Source organism: Aplidium turbinatum, chromosome 14 (genome assembly GCF_918807975.1).
Source record: "Aplidium turbinatum chromosome 14, kaAplTurb1.1, whole genome shotgun sequence".
Lineage (NCBI taxonomy): Eukaryota > Metazoa > Chordata > Ascidiacea > Aplousobranchia > Polyclinidae > Aplidium > Aplidium turbinatum.
This window is the reverse complement of record NC_137485.1, coordinates 16,330,867-16,355,652: the sequence shown is the minus strand read 5'-3', so window position 1 is coordinate 16,355,652 and position 24,786 is coordinate 16,330,867. Positions and strand designations below refer to the sequence as shown.

Sequence of the window (24,786 nt, the reverse complement as noted above, 5' to 3'; positions counted from 1 at the left end):
ATTATTGCGATAATAACCGACTGTTCTGGGCTCAGACAAGTATCGGCCACCGCAGACAAAACCAGGCTCAAACCCTAACACTTAGGTGTTCTTTACGGGGGCGAGGCACGAAATATCCCTCAACACGTAGTCTACTTTCACTTTCCCCGTACTCTCATCATAGTTGCAGACGGCAACTTTGGCTCTACGAACCACAGGCTTCCCTTTCCTAATTTGTGGAACTACCTCATGCACCCTCCCAAGTTGATACTTCCCACGTTTACCAATGTCTTGGAGAGAACCTACCACTACAAGTTGACCAGGCTCCAAATTCTCGGCCATTTTTAGCCATTTTTTCCGGCCCTGAAGACCTGGCAAGTAAAAATCGATCCATTTATTCCAAAACTGCTGAGAAAGTGACAAATTGAACCGATAATCCCTTCTTAATTGGTCACGATCATGTGGTTGCCCAACAGCACAGTATGGGTCTAAGTATGGGGTCAAAAGTGAGGCAGGGGTGATGACAGTAAAATCCCTAGGGTCGTCACTCAAAGGTACCAAAGGGCGTTCGTTCACGATCCGAACGGCACTGCCTGTGTACGTAAGCAGTTCAATAAAATTGGGCTTACGAATTGAAGAGTCCAAAATGTGAAAAAAGTATTTGGTCACATCAGCCATGAAACCAAATCTTTCAAGCCGAAATCTAGCCAAGACATCTGCCAGAGGGTTTAACAAGGCAGACAAGTCAGGACAAGAAGACATTACATCATTTACACAAGTTCCTCGGAATTCAGATTGTTTTAAAGCCTTCTTCTTTAAATCAGCAGCTCTATCTGACGCAAACACAAAATTGTTAGGTAAATCAATATCTTCCTTCAACGGTACAGGTATCTCAAATCGACCACCTTTCAACTCAATATTCGGTTCGACAAGTTCTCTAGCCAAATTATCATTGCGAGACAATTCACAGGTTTCATTTTGCAAAGTCAAATCCTGAATGACTTTATTCAGGTCTGCTATTTCCATATCGCGAGACTCAATTTTACGCTGAAAGCCAGAGATGACATCCGACTCTGAAGACGTCTGCACTCTGCACACTTTAGCAACGCTTTCAACTAAGGGTGACTTACCACCACAAGCCAACCAACCGAGAGGAGTGAGCAAAGCATGCGGTTCACTACGATTGTCACCAACACGCTCTTCTTTTGCACACATCAAATAAGCGTTGTCGTTGCCAATCAGTACATCTACAGTACTACAATCATTCAAATGAAACATATTCACGTCATGAAAATGACGGAAACCACTTAAATCTTGTTTATGGGGTAAAGTTTTAACATCGTCAGCCCAAGCTGGGTTAACCACCGAGGTTATATCACAAAACAGTTCATCAGTCTCTAACGACTGGATGTTGAGTTTAACAAGGTCAGCACAAGTAGGTTTCTGACCAGCCAGAGTATCCATTTTAAACGACGCTTTATCATACGGTTTAAGACCAAGTTCGCACACCAAGTCACTCGAAACAAAGGTCAACTGCGAACCAGGATCATGCTGACAATACACCAACTTCGATTTGCCCGTCATTGGATTCAAAACACGAGCAGCAGTAACGCGGTTAAAGGCTGCTTTAACATTTCCAATCTTAACATTACGCACAGGAACTCTAGCACCAGCCTCATCTTTACCGACCAAATCCAGAGAATCACGTGACGTCACATAAAAATCATGCAGAAGAAAATAGTGTTTCCTATCGTTGGTAGGTCCACACTTACGACAGTTATTTGCATGATTACAGTCTCTAACCATATGCTGGCGCAAACAATTCAAGCATTTGCCAGCTTTCACAATGACATCTCTCCGATCTTTAGGTGTCAAGCGCAAAAATTCTTTACAATTAGACAAAAAATGATATTCCACTTGACCACGTGATGAACAACAAAAACATGCCGGTATGTCACTACGTCTGGCCACACCGCCGCGCGGTGCGCCAACAGCAGTCGAGTACTGCGAACTCCCTGAAATCACATTATCATGGGGTTTTACCGACGTCTGCCTAACCGGACATGAAGGCAATTTTCCTTTGCCAAACTTTTTAAATTGCTGCGACTCACCAGAATCGCCCATTAGCATAATGCTAAAATCAGTCGACTTACGCGTTTCCTCCCGTACTACAAATTCAAACAAACTCTGAAAAGTAGGCTCATCAGTGCCACCATACTGATCACCTAAAAAGTCAAGATAACGCTGCTTAGCGTCAAACGGGAGTCGCTTAGCCAAATCCAAAACAAAACGTCCTTCCAATTTGTCACGCTGACCATAAGCTTGCGCGTAAAGCAGACACTGCGACAATTCATCTTTAAACTCTTTCAGATCACTGGAAGAGGTCGAATTCAATTTGCTACCATAGCGATACTTTCTAATTTCTGGTTCGGCAAAAAGACCTCCACGAACTCCAAAACGCTGGGACAAGCGAGCTAACGACATTTCTATTCTGTCTTCCTCTGACAAGCCAGGAGTGTCGGAAACCAAATTAGCAATCGTTTGCGCAGCTGTTCTAACACAAGCTGCTTGCAACAAAGTCAAACGAGTTCCCTTAAAGGGCGAAGCTGCCATCAAGGCCATAACACGATTTTTAAAGAAAATAAATGGCATATTATTACCATCGTAACCAATCAAGGCCGCCTTATCGAAGAACGTCCTACTATTTTGGTATTCAAAAAAACAATCCTGCTGTTGAGAACTCGATTTAGCGGGAGAAGACAAGCTATATCCCTTAAGGGGCTGAGTGGGCTCAGTCCCATGCACAGCCCGATCACGATCCTCAAACACGTTAAAATCAGGAGACACGATACGCCTCTCACAACCACCCAAATTACGTGTAGCTGGGCGATCAACAACTAGCGGCGCAGAAAACTTTGAAGGGGGCAAAGCATTACTGCTAATGGCGGCCCCGTGACCTGTACGCTCTGGGGGAAGAGTTCGGCTAAAATTCGCAGGCCTTGGCACTAGGTCCTTCGGAAGACCCTTAGCCGCGGCCCCGAGACCTCCTGAAACAGCTGGAAAACGTGTGGATCGCACTGGTCCAATTACAGATTGAACAGGCGTCTGGAAAAGGTTAGGTAAATTAAACTGCGATTGATGTTCACTTCTGGAATGCCTAGAAGAGCCCTTCCTAGAGCTACGCCGGGAGCCCAACTCAGAACGATATTCAGCTAAAACTGCCTCTTTACGTTGTTCGGCCCTCAACTGAGCGTCTTTGAGTGCGAACTCAGCAGCTCTAGCTTCGGCTTCGGCCTCAACTCTTGCGGCAGCCTCTGCTCGTGCGGCCTCAGCAGCTCTCGCGTCGGCCTCAGCTCTCGCGGCAGCCTCTGCTCGTGCGGCCTCAGCTCGTATGGCCTCTGCTCTTGCGATGGCCTCAGCAGCTCTTGCTTCGGCCTCAGCTTGGATCTGGAGCTCCTCTCGTCTTAACTGTAGGTTAATTTGTGCAACTATCCGTGACGAGCTCTCAGACATCCTAGTGCTTACATTTGAGGCGCTATCCTCAGGATGTATGTCAGCATCCAACCTATCTGAGAACTCACTTTCTTTTTGTTCGAAGTTATTTTTTAACGAGTTAAATTCGGGATCTACCCTATCACGAAGTTCTGCCAAGATTGCAGAGTTAACAATTTTACTCAAAAGAGCATGGAAATGCCTTAATTCCTCTTCTAAAGTAGATAAGTTAGATCGAAAAATTAACAGTTCCTGCTTATCACTCAAAGAACCTAGGGCTACAGAAAGTTCCCCAATTTGAGTCAAAATATCCCGTCTAAGATGCCGGGCCTCTCGAACTGACTTAGCCTCATCGTTAATGGGTCCCTCCCCAGAATGGCCTGCCCGACCGCAAAGAACATCATCAGGCTTAAACTCAGTCGAGTCTACGGCGGTCGAGTCCTTGTCACCACCGAGTGTAGACATATTAAATGTTAGGGCTAAATTTAACAATTAAAAAATTAAGTTACACAAACACACAAATTACAGTAGTTATAAAAAACTTAACTGCCAAGACCGTAAAAATACAAAAAAGAATTTAAATGCACGATACCGTAGCTGTACGAGTATGTGAAGTCCAAACGTCCACAAAACTTGCTTGGATTCTTCCACTTGAATCTTCAAGCACAGATGGATTGCCTTTAATCTTCTTTCTTGCCAATGAATGTCAAAGTTATTTTTTCTTCTGTACCAAACTGAGAAGAAATGTCTTTACTTTTTAGCTTAAAGTTCTTCAGTTGCCTACCGAGAAGAAATGTCTTTAATTTTCTTTGCTTCTTTAGACTACCAACCAACAAGATCTTCTTTTATTATTTCTTTGCTTTTGTAGCCTACCAACCAACAACTTCGTCTTTTATTTTTTATGCTTCTAAGTGCTTCTTGGCCTACCAGCTAACAAAATCGTCTTTTATTTTTTTGCTTTAATTTCTTGGCCCACCAGCTAACAAGAACTCGTCTTTTATTTTTTTATGCTGCCTGTGCTTCCGTACAAACACTAGCCAGAGAATCGTCTTTTATTTTTTATGGTCACAGCGGTAAACCATAATCTTTTCGTGGGAAAATTGTAACGTAAGATTCCCAAATCCGTTCGTCTGCATGCAATGACCCAAAAATAAACACACTTTCGAAACGTCTATTCAAAAGTGTATTCCAGTAAAATTAGCCCGAGGCTATCGAAATGACTGGTGCAACGCCGTACACCTAAAAACTGTCACTACAATACAAATTACTTGGATAAAAGACGGAACCTTTGTCCAGCTAGCAAGCACTAAGCCAACAGTTAAATGTGCGGCCAACTTTCAAACAATAATTTTACGAATGACCAGAATAGATATCAATATCTCAAATTCACGTAGAAAGTAACTGTGACGCAATAAATGAAAGACAATTATGAAGTCATTCCAACAGGTGTTCAAGCTGATGTAATATTTCCTGTTTAAACAGGCCCAAACAAGTCCAAACAAGTCTTATGAACGATGGTGCAATTTTGGCACATGCTTTAGGAATTTCCATGACGTAATATTCAGTAGACTTGAACGGTTTTATATGACGTTTGATTTGTACAGAGATTGGCCGTAACAACTTGTAACGAACGTTTGAACGGAATTCTATGCGTAAACGTTACTAAAAAGTTTAACTTTTTATCGGACTTGGAAATTTTGTTTACAAAGCCTCAACAAAAAAGAAAAAAATGGCATCTCGTTGTTGTCTTAAAAAGGTCGGATTGTGATCCTTGAGAATTCAGTGTGTTGTTGTTAAATGTTGCAACAGTGTATAAGAAACCGAACCTTGCTTTAATAATGTGTTTAATTGTAGTTGTTGTAGGCTGTAGTACTATTATAGAAGCAGATTCCAAGATTACTTCAAGGGGGTTTTGCTTTTGTGTTTTAATTAGCTCGCATTCGTTCACCTAAAATGGAGATTCAAAAGTTTTGGTGTTTCTAGCAAAAAAATTACCATACAATTAAAATAGTTTTGTCTGAACAAACTTAAGCTATGTATCGATAGATGTCGTTCACTCGTGAAACAAGATGAAAGAAGTAACGTTTGGTCGACTTTTGTCTATATAGGCCACGATGATGATAGCTATTCCTCGTCTACGAGAATGGTGGTGTATAGGCCACTACAGTAGTTAAAATTATGTATATTTAGCAGGTTCACTTCACGTTTTGACTTGTACTTGTAGATTTCATTATGACAGTGTTTCTCAAAAGTACGCAATGGAGCCTAAAAATGGACCGTAATAGAACTCTATTCAGGCCGCATAAAGAGAAGTGGTTGCCAGAGAAAATGTTTTATTTTGATCTTTCTAGTTGAGAAAATTCTCCTCAGGGAGAATGATCATACAGATTGCTGACCAAAACAGTGCTTTAATTTATGACCTGTTTTGCTTTTTTCGTTTGTAGGGTATAAACCGTTAAACGAGTTTCGTTAAACTTTAGACCAGTGGTTCTCAACCTTTTTGACCTTGCGGCACCCTATCAAAGAGATAAATAGTTTGCGGCACCCTGGTAAAACTGGATCAATTTTATGAGGTTTCTGCATTTCAAATAACTGTATGAAATAACAGAATGAGTTGTACAGTAGCCTATAGCGCGGGTAAATAAAGGTATTTATTCAAAAGTTAGTGTGAAATTTGGGCATGACTTCTTGCACAAAGGCCCTTAATATTTGGAGGCACATTCGATAAAGCCACTCGCATTTCTTCCTCGACTATAAGCAGTCGTTCTCGTTTTTTAGTTTTTATGTTCGTTAATACAGAAAATCCACTTTCACATAGGTATGACGTGGAAAACTGCAGCAAAAGCACAATAGCTTTCTTCCAAACGCAAGGTTATATATTCATTTTGAATTTTTATCCAGAACTCGTCGAGAGGCATCTGCTTGTGCATAAGCTTAAAATTTCCATTGTTACGAATGTCAATTAATTCTTCTTCTTCTTCTTTAAGATTCAAAACAATATGAGAGTCCAGTAAAAATGGATTTCTCGGTATCTTCGCAAAATAAAATCATGAAACCTTGCAATAATGATGCGTTTTAAACGTTTTTATGGAAAGAACAACAACGAGTTAAAATCTCTTTCACACTGTTTTTCCTGGTTGAGAAAACAAAGGCTTACCGCGGATTATCAACCTACCGCCAGCGACTTCCCCACTAAGCGACTCTCCAGAAAGGAGCAGGGAATAACTGGGAGACGCCAAACTTAATACGCACTGAAACCCGGTTAGAAATAAATAAATTTCGCTCTTAACGGGTTAAAGTTAAAATAAAGAATGAGCCGCAGTATTGCAATATCTCAATATCTCGCGGCACCCTTGAGCATTGCAATTGGCACCCCAGGGTGCCGCGGCACCCCGGTTGAGAACCACTGCTTTAGACAAACACTTTTATTATTGTTACTGCACGTACTGCTTTGTACATGATTTAACGTACAAAGCACAATGCCGGGAAGTAAGCAAAGATCTTCGAAACGAACTGTATTTGGTCAAAATACAATTGCTTATCCAAAAAAAAAAAACTAGAACTGAAGCTAAGACAAAAGACTTGTTTAGCTTTATTTTGCACTCAATACATCTTCAAAGAATATCGTAGCCGACGCTACAAAGCCTAAAAATCTGAAGTTTATGGCGCTTTCTGCGTTATGAGGGTGCCGAGCGTGTTATTATATTCTCAAGCTCACGGCAAAAGAAAATTGTTTGCAACTCAGTTTGAAACGAAGCAAAATTATGCATCACAAAGGAACAAAATTTAGTTTCCAAATATTTTCAAAAATATTGATATTGCAAAGAATTTGCGAGATTACAGATGAGGAGCGCAAAATCACTCCATCAACGTATTGCGACCTTTGAGCCGCAGCGAAAGAAGATAAAAGAACATTACGCCAAATTTAGAATTCAAGAAAAACGCACCAACTACTGATGCAATTGTTTTATTTTCCTCAATGTAGTTAAGTCCTCGACACCAATAAACTTCCAATGAGTTTTTCTTACCTATCTTTGCTTTTTTTCATGCACATGTTATTAGCTTAGATAAATACTATCATATCCTGTACGACTGTTGACTTTCTTGAAAAGTAGCTGCAATAGACAAAATGTCAACTCTTCGACGACTTCGCAAGCAGACAAGCGCGGACAGCAGCCCGAATTTTAGAGTCGCTGTGTTTGGTCAATCCGGAGTTGGAAAGACGGGTGAGAACACTTCGGGTTCTTATATTGTTACCAGACGAAACTCAGCAACACTATTTAACATGATAAATGAAAGATAATAGCAAACGTTTTCGGTTGTACATCCAGCCCTTGTCAAGCGTTTGGAAGAAAAAATTTTACATTAAATACGAAATGCTAAGAAAGATGCAGTTAACAGCCCGAAACATTTAAGAAAATTGCCTTACATTGCTCAAATATGAAGTGAAAGAATTATTATGGTTGCAAAAAGTAACTTCTCTAGCCAAATTTTATATTTATTTTGTTCTTCGTTATTTAAAATTTAAGTCCAAAGCAACATGTTTGAAGTAGGCTATTAGCCAATGGAGGAATGGTAGGCCTAATTAGCATACAATAAAATTTTAGTTTTGAGTTGTTTAAAAAGCTACAAATTTGCCGCATATCTTATATATTATTCACATACAATGTTTGAATAAACATCAAGGGGATTCTCAACCGTCTTTTTTGTGTTGTTTGCCAATGTCCAAGTCGCAAATTATGTAAGGTCGTTTCTTGATATTTGTCTTTTCATAAAACTTCTCGCTACATTCAGACTTGTTTTGGATCGGTATAACCCAGCTAATTAATGAGTCCATGTTATATTGCTTTAAAGTTTACAAGCGTTGAATCAGTGTAAAAAGATCCATTTTTCTTGGTGAAATTTGAGTGAAAAATCTTGCTTGAAAATTTCAAATCGACCAAATTAGGCATATTCTAAAAAAAAGTGTTTTATTAGTGATTAAAATAACTATTTATTTTACACTTATTCAACGTAAAAGTTGTTGAAAATGTGTGTTTTTACTTTCGGTTTGTATACTGTTTGATAAGCTATATCTAAAAAAGGTTTACCTTTCAAAATAAACCAAATGCAGTAAAATAATTTTTTTAAAGAACTTTTTTTAAGTTACTCATTTTGAAAAGTAACTGAAAAACACGACGTTATTTTCCTCATTGTTTTTATCAACTATTGCAATGTCATTGATAAATATTCGTAATCAATTGACCATAATGTCCAGTTGGTTGTCGAGTCGAGTTTGTTTGCGTGCAAACCCGCCCAATTTACCTATCGAGTTCAATTTTTCATAAACTCTGATACCATTTTTCCTTTTTCAAAGAAATGAATATTTGTGGGTTTAAAGCAATGCAGATAAAAAACCAATAACCGTACACAGCTCCCTCCTTCCGACATAACGTTAAAAACTTTAAACGCTGCCCTTATGGTTAAGATCCAGAAAACGAAGTATCTTCTTACAGAATTAAAATACCGAAATGAGTGGCTTTAAAGACGAAGAATAGGATTAAAAGCTAGGCGCTGAAGCAAGAACGGAGTTATTTCACAAGGACCACCTTGCTTTCAAAAGATTTGAAGTTGTCAAAAACACATCAGTCCTGTTTTACTGCCTATTTGTCATATTCAATTCTGTATGGAAAACCATCTCATGATTGGCATTGCTGTTAGCACCAGGGCAAACTGACTTTCAGTTCAATCATGTGAATCTTGGTGTAAACGTAAATGAGGCTTTTTGTGTCCCACCGTCATTCATCTTAATAGTTTTCACGTTTTCTTTTTATAATCAACAATTTAAACATCATTTATCTCAATGAGTCTGTCAAACTTTATATTGTCTGTGTCACTTCAATCAATAATTGCGTCAAACTGACCTAAAAATGCCCGAAACGAGACCAAGGGTGGTTTAAAACACCATTATATCTTCCACTCCAACTCATTTGACACCTCAATTGTCCAAATAAACACGCAAAAGGACAAACAAAACTAACTAACAGCGTCAATAGACATAGAAAGACTGATTTGTTAGCTGGAAACGAGTTTCGATTACAGACCAGCACTGCGCTGAGGACGGAGCGGCTAAGCACGTTTTTCAACGCCAAGACCAAAATTTGCACAAAAAACATGACTCTACTCTTTTCTTAAATCTTTTTAACGTGTTTGTTGAAAAGCAAAAATTTCTTTCAAAAACATTAAATTGTTTTTCGAACACTTATCAGGAAACGTACACGCAATTATGGAAGGAAGACCTGCCTCTAAAACACTCTTAGCATGTAACCTGAGCTATCACACTCAATATAAGAGCATGTACAATAATTTAAAGCGAATATTTCTGATAATATCACCATAAATGCATTTTATTACAACTGCGAAGAGTTTTTTTCACCACGTATGATTAGCATGGGCAAACTAAGCGAAATTTCATTTGATTCATGCAATTTTATGCACTTAAGAGCAACTTGGTTCTAATTTTAATTTAAGATAGGCTTTTGTCTGCAAATGTGCAATATATAACAAAGATGCATTTATATTTTCTAGCTTTCAATGTCCGATTTATTACCAAACGATTTATCGGAGAATACGACCCTTCTTTAGGTGAGTATGTTTGTTATCTTTTTTGCATTGTCATGTTATACAAACAATTGTAAATGTTTTTAAAAATGTTCCTACTTTTCTTCGTTTAAGGAACTTACCTTCTACTACAAGTTTCAAAATGCAGTGTGATTTCTTTTCTCGGTAATAAGCATCCCTTTTTTGTTTAAAAGACGCCTTTGTAACTCAAATAGGTTACAGCCCCTTTGAACCAAATAGTGGTCAAGTGAATACAGCAACCAGCAAATACCACTGCCTACAGAGGAACAGAGTTTGGTTCTCGATTGGGTTTTACAAAAAAAAATAAAAATTTCACACCGACTGTGTTTTTTATCACCTATTGACTCAGCAGTAGGCTAAAGATAAATTAAGGAAATTGTACCGTGCATGTACAATTGTACATTGTGTATATGCATCGATAATGCTGATAAATCACAAACTGCCCGCTGCTGAAAAGCTTTAACTATTGACAAAAATCTCATTTTACCATTAGAGGTTGGATATTACAGTAAATGCATATTGGATTGGAACTAGAAACTGGGTTTTTAAAATTTGTAAAGCAACATTTTACAAGTTTGCAGCAAAACAAAATAAAAGTGCTGCATGTCAATTTAACGATATGAAAACCACGAAAACGGAAAATATCATCATGTTACTAGTCAAACTTTAAAAAAACAAAGATTTAGCCAATAAACTGCGTTTTAATATCGCAGTCGATCTCAGCTTTTTTCAAGGTAACAAAAAAGGTTTTCACCAGTTAATGTTGAATTTACTAACAATAATACCCTTCAAGAATAGTTGTATGCAAATGCAGTTATAGGTTGCTTATCGAGCTTAGAGCACAAGTGTGCTACTTTTGCTTATATCTCCATGAATCGCTTAATTACCATATTTTTTGTTAAGTTAGTTGCCACTTTGTTTGGCGTTTTATCGCGCTGTGGATAAGAATACAGTCGAAAGCATGCATGCATGCACATATTGAGGATGGCTGAGGTGAAGCGTTTCAAGCCTGACCAATGCCTTCTATAATATTCATAATCACGTTTTGTTTTAGAAGGCCCATTGCAACAGCATACAGTGGTTGTGCGTCAATTCAAAGTCGATAATTCAAAGCGGTCAATTCAAAGCCGATAATTTATTTATGATAAAGACAATAACCCTAACCCTAACACTTACCCTAACCTTAACCCAGGGACCTCTGAAGAACAGAGATTTTTTCTTCAGAGATCCCTGCCTTAAAATTTCGTCGTTGAATCATCGGCTTTGAATTGTCGGCTTTGAATTGTCGGCTTTGAATTGTCTGCTTTGAATTGTCTGGATACCGCATACAGTACACTACAAATCTCTAACCCAACACAACAGACAGCTGAAAACATCGAAAGGACATTCAGTCATCGAGTCAGTTGTTCCTAATTATTTTCAGAAAGTCATTAAGTGTCTTATTGCCGAAACACGGCCACGTGCCTTGAAGCGGTGTCGAACCCACGATCTTTCGAGAATCACACAACCCTTTTTACCACTAGGCGATAATACCGTGATACTCTGAGCTTTTCAAATTAATTGCATTGCTTAACGTATGTAGGCTACAATTTTTTAAAAATTTATTCCGTATCTTTTGTTATAAAAGAAGGGTCACATAAAGAAATTCCGTGGGCCGTATTTTGCACTCTTTTTTTAAGATGGTTTCTAGTAATATCCTGTTTTTGTGTTTTTATGTTATCAGTTGAATAGATTAGTGAAATATTTGGTGTTAAGTGGTTTTTCACGTATCTTCATGCTGTGATGAAATCACGTAGATTCAATGTAAAAAAACAAGATGGGCATGCTGATATGCAGTTGGGATCAGTAATTCTGTCGTTGATTAGCCAAAGGCTACACAGACATGTTGAGCACACAACAAAAACAAGCTAAATAGTTGTAGAAGTTTGCAGGGCACTCTGACCTTGACAGATATAATTGAAGAGCAAATTTGCATGAAGAATGTTTTGCTATGTTCAGTGTTGTAAAAACAAATTCATTAACTGGTTTATTTAAAAAATGTCTTAGAAAATGTATTTTTGCAACTTCTTCATGCATAAAACATGAAGACTGCTGCGCCGCTGCACAAAAACGTTCAATCCTACCTTTAAAAATGCCATTTGCGAGTGATTTTTACGATTGTGAAAAGCACATCAGATTATATGCAGTTGCTATCTTGTCATAGATATAAGCGGCTGAAGAATCCCTTATAGAAAGCGTGAGCTTATTCAAAACAAGTATATCTAATCGATTCTCGGCCTACACGTTCAACCTTTATCTTCAATCCATGACTTTGTTGCGACTGTCAACACCATCATTCTGTGGGTAAATAAGCTCGCCTTGAACAATCTTGTCTTCTGGATACTTCATTCAAACGTTGATGGCTAAAATAGTCAAAAATAAAAAGCATTTTAAATCAGAATGCGGCGGTATCGTAAAGTCATTTGAACTTGAAATTGAAATACAAAATTTTTCAGGCCTGTACAGAACATCTACAAAAGTTACCAAAAGCTCTTTCAAAAATATGTTTGAATCCTACACAAACTACCTCGGCACGGAACATTTAGAAAGACGCTTACAGTCCTGGAGCATGTAACCGAAAAAGCAGCGTCTTTGTTAGATATCATGATATGCGTTGTATCAAAAGCAGCCAAACGCCATGTGACTTATGTGTATCATTGGGTGGAAATGTTCTTAATTATGATGCAATTTGACATAATTTGACAAGACTTCCCACTTTCTCTTCCCAGTAAATTTTGTGGTTGTTTTGAAAACTTCCCATTAACGTCACTTAAAGTCGGTTGTTTACAATATACATGAAGCACAGTTTTAATTTTTGGTGATGGATTATTGCATGCAATTAAACTGACTCGGTTGTATTCTAAACAAACATTTTCAAAAAAATCAATAAAAGGCTTTCAATAAAAATTAGTTTTGATAAAAAATAGCTTTAAAGATGACAGGGCAAACTTTTAAAAACTTTTCAGCTTCAGTGAAAAACAAACTTTTGCAAATTGGAGAAAACGAAGTGTTCAGGCTTTTTGTTTATCAAAGGTCAATTTTCTATGCAAAAATAATGAAAAAGGCAATATAACGCAAGAGAACAACTGCACGCCCAGCAAGCTGATGCAAGAGAGAGGCCCAATTACGGATCCATAGGATGCACTGCCAAATAATTATAAATTCAAGATGAATGTACGACTAGTCCAATTCATGTCAAGTTATCTTGTTGTGTATCGCGATTTCGAATTTTGAATTTTTCTGTTTGTTTATTTTCACTTTTTGTGGTTTTTGTTGATGGCTGGTTGAAATACGAAATATTCTTCTTGCACCCAATGTACGTGGCGACATAATTCTTTCTGTGAAAAATAACCTCGTAATAATGAAATATTGCAAAACATATTTTTCTTAGTTATACTTTTAAGTGAAAAGAGGTAAACAATTGAGGGTGTATGTCACCAAAACATCAATGTGACCTACTTGGTTAGGTCACGGAACGTTCTATCTCTGTTTTGTTGTTTGTTTATCCATTTTGGTTCAATAATTTCAAAAACGATGTCGTAAAAATTAAAATATTGCTTACGGCTCACCAGTGGCATATACTTCATTAAGGTTACAGTGAAAATTATTCAACCATTTCAAGTTAGCCAACTGCAGACTTTATAAGGACTGCACGAGAAAAACGCCATGACAGTAATTGCAAATTAACTTTTATCATGTGTAGTAGACCTACTTTCATGAACCTATACTGCTCGTTACGATATACTGTAGACCTAATTAAATTGAGACAATCGTACATATAGAATACATTGTTTGTAGTCCATTCCGTAAACTTGTCTATGCATCAAATTTATTTGGTTGCCTTTGTGCAGCATACATGTTATGGCAAAGTATGAAACACTGTTTTTAGTTTAAGTCATTAACATTTGTTTCGTTCTGATGGATGAAAAGATATAATAAGGATTTGATGGTAGATATCAGATAATGTAAGAATGACTTTGTGAATCGAGTGAAATTGTGTTCAGAAACTTAGGAAAATTAGACTAACGATTTAGTTAATATGCACTACATGAAGTTTTTAAAACTTTCTTTAAAGTTTATTTGTTGTTGTTATTGTTGGTGGTGATCCACACTAAATGCTCCAAGTCATTTGTAGAAATCTGCACCTGATTTGTTTAAAGCAGGGGTGGGGAACCTGCGGCCCGCGTCACTGTTCCATGTGGCCCGCGTCAAAATTGGGCTCCTTGTTTGCAAAAGTGAAATCATTTGAAGCTAAACTACATCTGTGGAAAGTACAACTTGAAAACAATAACACCGCACATTTCCCTACCTTGCAAGAGCAAAAGCCTTCTACAAAAGCCAAATATGCCCATGTATGTGTCAATCTTATGGAGACATTTAATGCAAGATTTTGTACATAAAGAGTAAAGAAATGGAGTTAGATATTTTTGCCTCTCCTTTCAATGTGGTTGCAACTGATTTTCCTAGTATCTTCCAGCATGAAATAGTAGAGCTCCAGAGTGACTGTAGCCTACGTTGAAAGCGATGTACCAAAATATTCCACTGCTCAACCTTTATCAACGCTACAGAAATGCTGATGATTTTCCAGTCATGCGGAAACATGCTTTGAAATATGTGTCTCTGTTTGGAAGCACCTACCGTTGCGAGCAGTTTTTTTTTTTCCAAATTGAATCCAACAAAAAGTCGGCTTCGCTCCAGACTGACTGATAAAAACGTGGAGATGCAGTTAAGAGTTGCAACATCTTCCGTGTCAGCAGACATCACACGACTCACCAAAAATAAAAACTTTCAGACATCCCACTAGCTGTGAAAGTGAAATAAATCATTGTCTACTTCGCTGCATTTTTTATCTGTAAATAAATTTCGAAATTTTTAGTGGCCCGCCTGTGTTATTTCTCATGTTATATGGCCCGCAATACTAAAAAGGTTCCCCACCCCTGGTTTAAAGAATGGGTGACATTTTCAAATTTAAACCCGTTGAAAAACAAATCTATTGCATAATCTTTTTGCAATTTATCATTGGAGTCATCCTGTCAGCGTTACGCATGACTGAGCACAAGAGTAGGTTATTTCTGAAACCAAAAACGCAAGCACTGACATCAAGAAGTTAAAAATAACAATTGTGTTGTCGGAATGTTTTAAAGCTGGGTTCTGGAACTATAGCATTTGATACAAGAGCATTTTGAAACATAATTTTGTTTCAAAATAAGTTTCTTATTGTAAAAGTTTAGCTTTGTCTGGAAAAGCCAAAATTTGTTACGAACATCTTTGTTGACTGACTAGTTGACAACGTGTAGGAAAATGTAAAGTTCAGGCACTTTGTAGAAATAACAGATTAATTTTCATTGCAGTTTACTGTCAAACAAAAAAGCTAAGTAGGCTACTGGGGTTATCAAATACTTTAGCCTACAGACTTTGTGTGAACTGTAGGCCTAGCTGTAAAAACAGAAGCGAGATGGATTTTAAGATTTAAATTCTAGCAGCCATGTAGAAAAAATGACAATGTTTTGAAATAAACATGAAACAGGTGTTTTTTAAGTTTTTCTTCAAAACTTGATTTAAAAAAAAATTTAGAATGTGTCAATCATCTCAAATATTCAACTTTCAAAACCAAAACAATTCGCCCTTATTTCCTGACGTGCAAAGTGGTGTTCTAAGAATGTCGTGAAAAACTTTAAGAGCATGTAAAAGCATCCAATCTACGTAAAATAGATCAATCTTTGTGGTTCAACGACAGCATGATCATGATAGGCCACCATGAACGCATCTTTTGGCTATAAGTGTCATAGCTTAATATTCAGTTCTGAGAGGGTGTAAATCTTTCGACAATAAACTGACTGAAACATGGGATCAAAATTTTTCGCTTCACTTCTGGCGGTGAATGAAGTCGAAGCAGATGTAATTGGCAACTCTATCAAGCTGTCTTTTTAAAATTATAGCAGGCTTAGCTGACTTTTTCAGTATTGCAAATATGTCAACAACACCTCACACTTAGATTTAATGCCTTTTGAGCTTTTTCAAATTTTGACGCACTTTTTGAGACGATTTTGCATCTGTAATGGCTTGATAATGTGAAGCATTTAAATAATAACACCTTGTAAGGATGTAATTTAGTATACATCTAAACATGAGGATCCGTCCTAAGCCAGCCAAAAGATCTTAACCTATCTTTGTCATGTTGCAGTCTTCTGTGTGGAGCCTTAATAAACATTTTTTTAGTAAACCGTTGGTTGAGGCGTTAGGCTACTTTTTTCAATAGCAGACGTTTCTTCAAATTGACTTTTTCTGCTTACAGAAAGCATCTATCAACGAACATTATCTGTGCCTCCGAACCACTCGGTATTCTTCGAGATCATGGACACATCTGGCCAGGTACTGTAAATTACGATTGTGACACAGTCACTGGTAGTAGGTTATTAGTTATTACACATATAGCGTCACCTGTCAGTGATTGTTTTTTGTTGAGATAAGCCTACACTGGTACAGTGCTGAGTGCTGTACCAGAAACGTTTAAATTTACTTTTGTATCTGTATCTTCAGATGATCGCGCACTTGTAGTAAAAAACGATGCTTTTCGTCCAGAGTTAAACTATTTTTTCTTAGTCTTTCAATTAACGATTTAAACCAGTGGTCAGAAATTGTGAGCCGTTTTTCAATTGCGGACTTTTCAGTTATTTTTAGTGATCATGGGCTACTCATTATTGTTTCAGTGTCATAAAGTAATTGTGGCCGGCGTGATAATTCTAGGCTATGTTGATTCTACCTTGCTTTTTGTTGACATTGCTTTGTTTCTTTTGACCCAAAATTGCTGCCATAACGCAGTTGATAGTCCGGTTGGCGGTTAATTAATTTAATGAATTACCAAAATGTGGTAGGACGAAAAGTTGAAGCTTTAGCTAGACACAAAAAAAACATTTATGAATAGCTTATATATTCTGATTAATACTGTATTTGCTGCCGTTCACTGAACAAACTGCAGCAATATTTTTTGAAAAGAATTCATTTGTTTTTAAGACATTGCATAGGCCTAACTTTTTTAATCTATTTTAAACCGGTACATTTGCATATGATTGTGTATTGTGCGTGCACCGTTACCTGGCTATAAATGACGTGTGCAAATTTAGGAAGAAAATCCCGACATCCTAAAGAAGAAGATCAAATGGGCAGACGGCTATGTCCTTCTTTATTCCATCACAGATCGGCTCAGCTTTTCTGAAATTATTCAAAGAAAATTTTTGATCACGCATACAATGACAAATGGCTCACAGAAGGTAGTTAGTAACATTAGGCTAAAATATACGCACTGTATCGGGTCGTTGGTGTAAAACGGACAACTTTTGCTGACCGGCATAGAGTAGTAAAGTTACTCGAAATTGTTAGTTGTTATAAAAATCTCAAAGTCGTCTCATTTATAAAATCAATAAATAACTGAAGCGTGAAATTGCGTTTTGTACGATTGTTTATTTTCAGTTATGATAGGCTTTGTGTAAAAGTAGTCAACGACTTTGCATAGCCTATTAATGGAGTATGAAGGCATAATATTGAGTTCATTGTGTTTACATTTGCTTAATTGTTTTCATCAGGGAAATCGCAATCCAGTAATTGCCATTGTTGGCAATAAAAAAGACCTTGACGTAGAGAGAATGGTCACTACAGAAGAAGGTCGTGCTCTTGCAGACAGCCTCAACTGCCACTTCCACGAGATATCAGGTGCAAAAACTGACATTGTTGACATTAGAGCTCAGAAAATTTCATGTAAAGAAAATGGTACTTTGGAAGATGACTGTCTTTAAGCTTATCGTTGAAACTTAACGCACCGTACTTGTGAAATTATGACATACTTGAGCCAAAGATATAGCCTACCGGTAGTAGTGTTAATTCAAATGTTAGTTTTAAAGTGTCACGAAACAGAACGCTATCAAATGTGTTCTATTTCGCTGATTCTTGTGTTGAAATGTAAAAAGAATTCATCCCAAGACATCAAGGGAGCCCGGGAAGCATAATAATCATTTAGAAACTCTAAAAGTTGCCAAATCAGTTTAAAATTTAAAAAATGTTGAGGCTAATTACTGTGCAATAAACTCCAAGTTAAGATTAAGGCTGGCTGAGCTATTAGTTCTAATTACTGTGCAATAAACTCCAAGTTAAGTTAAGATTAAGGCTGAGCTATTAGTTCCTTTAAAAATTATTAGATAAATTCTTTCTATGGGCCCTGTTTAAATGAGAATCATAAACGCATCACTGGTCTAGAAAAAATAACTTTTTTCTGCGGTTTGGACTTTGAAAACTGATTTGAGGTAATTGTGGGGTACCGAATCCGAATCTGAACTCAGATTTTTACTATCACATCAGATTTTTGAGATGATAATAAAAATACTTTTTTTTCGCCAAAAATGGAAGATTTGGCGTTGCGTTTACTACCATCATAATATGCAGTGCTATAGCGAAAGATTAGTGTTAAACAAGCCAAAATAGCTTAAATAAGGTTACTGGACAAGCATTGCCATAGACCTGCTTCAATCGCTGTAATTTCATGCAAAAAAATGACAGAGGGTGGTCAGTTATACTTTTACCTTGTCATTACTGCTTTGTTAATAATGCAGCGTCGAAAATAAATTCGTATCAAAATTGTAGTTTGTGGGTGTATTTCAGCTATTTATGCACCCCATGGCCTGGATATAGCACAGTGTGTTGGTATGTGTAATAAACGCAACGTCAAATCTTCCACTTTTGATAAACATAACAATTTGTTGTTATCATGTCTCAAAAACCTGACGTGATAGAATAAATTTGAGGTAAGATTCGGATTCAGCACCCCAAAATTACTCAAAATCAGTTTTTAAAGTTCATACGGAAAAATTGTGTAGACCAGTGACTTTTATCTAGAAGCAGTAACATGTTGATGTCCAGGTTCTATTTACAGAAAAATATATGTCCAATGTTTCATGTTTTTATTCTTTCAGTGCGAGAATCTTCTGACGAGGTGTCACAAGTTTTTGAAAATCTCTACGAAGCTTGGCGAAAACCAGAAAAATCTTTGCTCTCCAGGTCAAAGTCTGGAGGTCATGGCCACCAACATGAGCATCAAATTATTCACCATCATTTTCCGGTCTTGCATTCGAAGCGTAAACACAAATCAAGCAAACATATCAATCGCATTCCAAGAATGCATGGACCCATTGGAGTTTGCAGAAAAGTTTTTGATCATGATTGTGAATCTTCTTTGCCAGACCATTTCCAAGAATCTGTAGGACTACGCGTCGAGGGAACTTCTAGCCTTTGTTCTTCTCCAGTTGAGAGATCTCCTTTTTTACCTGTTGAATCAATGCTATCAAATGCAAAACCTACTGCAAAAAGACGTAGTATAAGAGACGCAGGCTACGACTCTGATCGAGAGTACCACTACAGGGACGTTTTCTGCCAAAATAACAATCCGCACGATGTTGCTAGCGCTAAAATTTGTGTTAATGGCGAAGAATGCAATGAAAAATCCTCCTGTGACAATTCTTCTACAGACTCTTGCACTGAAGAAGACGGTTATGACAGCGAAGGTGGAATTCTTTTTGCTCGCAAAGCAGCAGAAGATTTTGCAAGAAAAATCACTCTGCTGACTTTAGAATAAAGTTGTATTAAAGTCTTTTTTGTTTTGCTGTGTTTTGCAAACAAGGTGCATAACCTGACTGTTTGGCAACAAATAATGGCGTAATTTATGCGCTATTACGCAAATTTTAACAACTTTAAGTCTTATTTTGTGTACATGTTTTGATTTTCTACGAGTTTTTACCCTGTGCATAAATTGTCTAACGGAATTCAAGTCACTACTAAAGTGGTCGCCAGCCAACCCAATCACTTCGGAAAACTGCAGGCTAAACAAATTTAGCTGGCAGGCCTTGGTTGGTTGATTTTGAATCTTTATACTCGGACTGACAAAGCCTTGATAAGTTATTTCTGGTAGTTTTGCATACTTGTAAAGGTTTTTGATGCAGAGCCGGTTACCGAGATTGACAGAGTGAAGTTTCAAATTTGTTCAAGTGTTGTTGCCGGGAAATTATTCCATCCATTAGGACTGGTGTCTCTGAATGGAGAGCAGTCGTTAGAATGCGTTGCTCAAGCGCACACCCCGAGAGTCGAACCAGCGCCACTTAGGCTAATCTCGAAGCTTCTTCGTTCACGAAGTCACGCGCTAACCAACTGAGCTATCGGGGCCTACAAGGTAACTTGGTGTTCCGTGTGATCGGATGACTTGGAATCAAGCGTTATTAAGCCTCTGGTTATCGACACTTGTCAAGACTGTTGAAAGAGTTTAAAAAGTAGTTTCTTCTAGAATTGGACAATACCAATATAGATTGGATCCAAAACGGTAAAACCCATTTGCAATGTGAAAGCAAAGTACCGAGCACCTCTCTTTCACATCTCAGGAAAAATTGGCAGATCTATCTTTTGACTCAAGTTGTGGCTTAAATTTTCTGGAAAAAAGTTTCACACTTTTTGGCTTAGCCGAACGTTAGAACGAACCGCATTCCTGCCGTTAATCTCCACGTAGGCTATATGTGCGTGTCAGTGTTTTCAACGTTGATAAAATACCGTTCCAGCGTAAGTGACATTGAAACCGTCTATTGACAAACATCGAACGACGGCTAGACCTGCTTTGTGGCAGAGAGCAGTCGCACCCATCACACTAAATAAATAAATATGTTTACTTTTTGGTTTTGTTTCCAACAGGCTAGCCTACAAGTAGTAGGCTTCGATTACGAATAGCTTGTTCTTAGTTTTTGTTTAAATTAAACCTTTCAATAAATATCACAAAAGTATATTTATTCGGATTGTTTATTTTTTTAACCGTAAAGGGTCGCGGAAAATTGTAGGAGATTAAAAGGGGTCGCGAGCAAAAAAGTTTGGGAAGCCCTGCCGTAGATGGACATGTTTCCCAAGTGGTCAACTTACCTTCCATGGTGGGCCAAATTACCCGCACAGGAAGGCAAGATGGTCCGTTTTATTTTTTTCGGAAAACTTGAAAAATTATATAGGCTACCTAAGAATGGTTGTTTGATGCAAGAATATGTCCACTTCTAGAGTGATGAATTCTCTACTCTTCAATAGCATTCGCTTTAACATATGTTTTGTTATTAGCTCACAAATTCAATTTTTCATTTTGCTTGGCCAACTTACCCGAGTCTCCCCCTACTAGCCTACTACAGTATCATAGCCGATGCGGCCTTTGATGAACTAGATGCTCAGTTCGTAAATTCTTTCAATGTTCCCTTTGTCGTGCAGTGTCCCAAAGTGTTCTTGGTTGGCTGATTGATGTATTTCGTTGAAAATTAGATATAAATGTTGTTCGTTGCCTGCCACGAGCACGTCTCCCGAGAAGGCGACCACTTAGACCAGGGGTTCCCAACCTTTTTTGCTGCTCGTACCCCTTTGTCAGGTGAGAGCATTCTTCGTACCCTCAAAAAAATTCTGATTGAATTTTTCAGATATATATTGCTAATATGAATTGCTTTTATAGCTCAATTAAACGTTAAATCGGTATGTCACACAAAAATGCAAAAATTACAAAAAGAAATTAAATGTCTGTAATTTTGTTTGTCACTTCTCAATGAGATATTTGTTGCTGCTTCATTGATAAAATTCGCTCAAACGATGGTTCGATTTTACTCAAGGCAATTACATGTACTTATTCTTACAAAATTCATGTAGGCTACTTATTCTTAATATACATCATGGTCGAACAGCCACTTTCGCAGTAATAACTTGTTAAGAGAATTAACACTGTCCTGGCTTCCATAGCAAGACTTGGGAAGGCTTTCATAGCAACACACCAAAAATCTTCTAACTTTAATTTGTCAAATAGCAGTTTCAATTTTTGGCAGCTTTTCATTTCGATGATGTTCTTCTTCAAATTATCACCATCCAACATTTTTGTTAAATCAAAAAGAAATGGCTTTATAATCCAATGCTGGAAATAATTCAATTCAACAGCAGAAAATTAACCATCGAAAGAATTAACCAGCATCTTTAAATGGGAAATAACTTCATTTTTCACATTTTGCACAATAGAGTTTTGCAGTTTTATCAAGAGAAGGAAAATTAGCAAGGTTTACATTTTCAATTCTTCGAGACAACAGGGATAGTTTTAGCTTGAAAGCTTGGATTTTTTCACAAGCTGTAACCACATTTATCTGTTGACCTTGAAGCGACAGGTTTTGCTTGTTTAGGAGAGGCATGACATCAGAAATATAAACCACGCTTTGAACAAATTCATCTCTTTCAAGTAAGGCAGCCAGATTAGAATTTCGATGTTGTAAATACAACTTGATTGTTTCTTAAAGTTCAAAAAATTGTGACATCACTCGACCTCAAGATAGCCACCTTACTTCAATGTGGTACAACAGAATGTCGTGGTGATTTCCGATTTCGGCATTTAAAGATTGAAAAATTCTGTGACTCGTGTCATTGTGAAATCTGTTTGAAAAGCTGCTCTGTGGCCCAAGGATCTTCGTACCCCTTGATATTCAATCTCGTACCCCCAAGGGGTACGAGTACCCCCGGTTGAGAACCCCTGGCTTAGACAAAGATTTTCGAATTCTCCTTTTCTGATGATGTGACCGAGAAATTTGAGTTGCCTTTGAGTCGTGCTGTTCAATAGTTCCTTATCTTGATGTACCTGGTTTAAAACTTCTGCATTTGTGATGTGATCAGGGCCTCTGAGAAAAATTTTCACTAGGGGTACGAAGAGTCATTCCGGGCCCCCCTCTCACTCCGGGCCCCTTTGTCTTGGACAAAAAGTGGGATGTTTGCTTAGGTGTATTGCACACCACACAACATTTTGCTGCAGAATTAGACATCTGTGCGTAATAATAGTATCAGGCTGCAATAAAACTATTATTTTGTGTTGTGAAATCATGTGATCTGACCCTCGCCAATTTGTGTATCCTTCATTAAATTCGTGTGTCAGTTGTTGATGGTGCTGTACTGCTGTTGAGGTGTCGCTTATTGTACATCTTTAATGTAAAATTTGTAAATTCATTTTTTTATTTCTCTTAGATGTAGCTTATAATTAATTCTGAAGAGGACACTATGTGATGCCGAAAACGTTGGATTTAGTACACAGTAGTTTTTTCATGTTATTTTTGTGTGTTTAATGTTAAATCCGTTAACGTTACTGAGTGTTATACAGTATGTATCTGGTAGGCTACAAGCCAAGCTTTCTACCAAGGCTTAAACATAACATCTTGTTAAAACATAATCAAGTTAATTATTTGACCAATCCTAATCTTTCTTCATTAACTTTTGCAATGCATTCACCACATGCCCAGCACAGCAAAGGTGAACGAGAGAAGTCACTTTTTTTTACTCCGGCTCCGGTCCTGCTCCGAAAGTATTCTCCGGCTCCTGCTCTAACTCCGAAATTCATTTTGAAGTGAAATAAGCGTGAAACTACCTTTGTCAAATAGTTTTTAAAAAACAAAAACACCCGGGCTTTTTCTCAAACCTGCTTTTGCTACATTATGCCCCTCCCCCCCCCCCCCCCAGGACAGGAGAATAACTAACGTTTATGATTTAATTTAGAGTGCTTTTTACAGAACATTTTTGCACGTAAAGCCTTAAATTACCACTTTGGGTGCCTAATTTGCTCACAAAGCACTCGATTACCTTTCTGGGCCCTTTTGCTAGATGGCGGGCCTCCCAAGACTAAATGATAACAACTTTTATGTTTGAAATCAGTCGTTTAGGATGGGTTTAACCAAACATTTTTGCGCGTAAACTATAAAACCACAATTTCGGGCCCCCCAACAAACACAGGCCTGGGCCCTCAAGGGTACGCCGTACCCTCCGTACCCCCTCTCATAGGCCCTTGATGTGATCAGTATATGAAATCCTGAGCATCCTTCTTTAAAACCACATTTCAGCTGCTTCAATGTTACGCCTAGTCAGGGACCATAACAAAGTTACAAAAAATTGACGTAGCCTGACGTGAATATCCTATAGTAGCTACAACCTACAAGGCTACACATATGCGAACCAAGAGAGTTCAATTACGAACATAACGTTGTCAAGTCTCTTCGCTGAGAAATGATGAAAGCCCTTCTGTCATTGGAAGATGACGAGAGTTGCAGAGAAGTTAGGAATAAATATTTGTCCTGTTTAGAAGTTGCTTTAGTAGCCTATTTTCTCGTCTTCCAACGGTATAGGAACCGAAGAACGTAACAATTTGGAACGTAAAGGTAGGACATGACCAAAACACAATGTAAGAGCCTGCGTAAGTGTACAACTGTACATCAGTAATTTGATTATTTCTATAATGGCAAGCATTTGTTGAAGGATTAACGTACCGGTAGGTAGTTTGATTATTTCCACAACTGCAAGCAATCGTTGAAGGACTAACCTACCGGTAGGCTACTAGCCTAGACTTTTTAGTGATTTCCACTTGTAAGCTATCACAACCTGGCCTACTCTTTGATTTCTTGTGCTAAAAACTTAACGTCACACAGCGTAAATTACCTAAACATTAGGGTGTCCCACTTTTAGGCGACTTTTCAGAAAAATTAGGTTCGGGTCAAATTTGGACTGGATTTTCGTCATTGATTTCAAAAATGACATTATTTTTTCATTATGACGTCATCTTGATGTGCCAACTAGCGGATTTTTGCT

The 24,786-nt window shown here is 37.8% G+C and overlaps 1 protein-coding gene across 1 annotated transcript; it reads left to right on the top strand.

Annotated features, from left to right (window-relative positions):
- Window positions 1-7,537: 7,537 nt before the first annotated feature.
- Window positions 7,538-20,905, top strand: LOC145783435 (uncharacterized). Its single transcript, XM_082595309.1, has 6 exons — window positions 7,538-7,697; window positions 10,039-10,095; window positions 16,427-16,503; window positions 17,256-17,402; window positions 17,715-17,841; window positions 19,095-20,905. Exons 1-6 carry the CDS (start codon window positions 7,601-7,603, stop codon window positions 19,751-19,753), a joined length of 1,164 nt encoding a protein of 387 aa, XP_082451435.1. The 5' UTR covers window positions 7,538-7,600; the 3' UTR covers window positions 19,754-20,905.
- The last annotated feature ends 3,881 nt before the right edge of the window (window positions 20,906-24,786 follow it).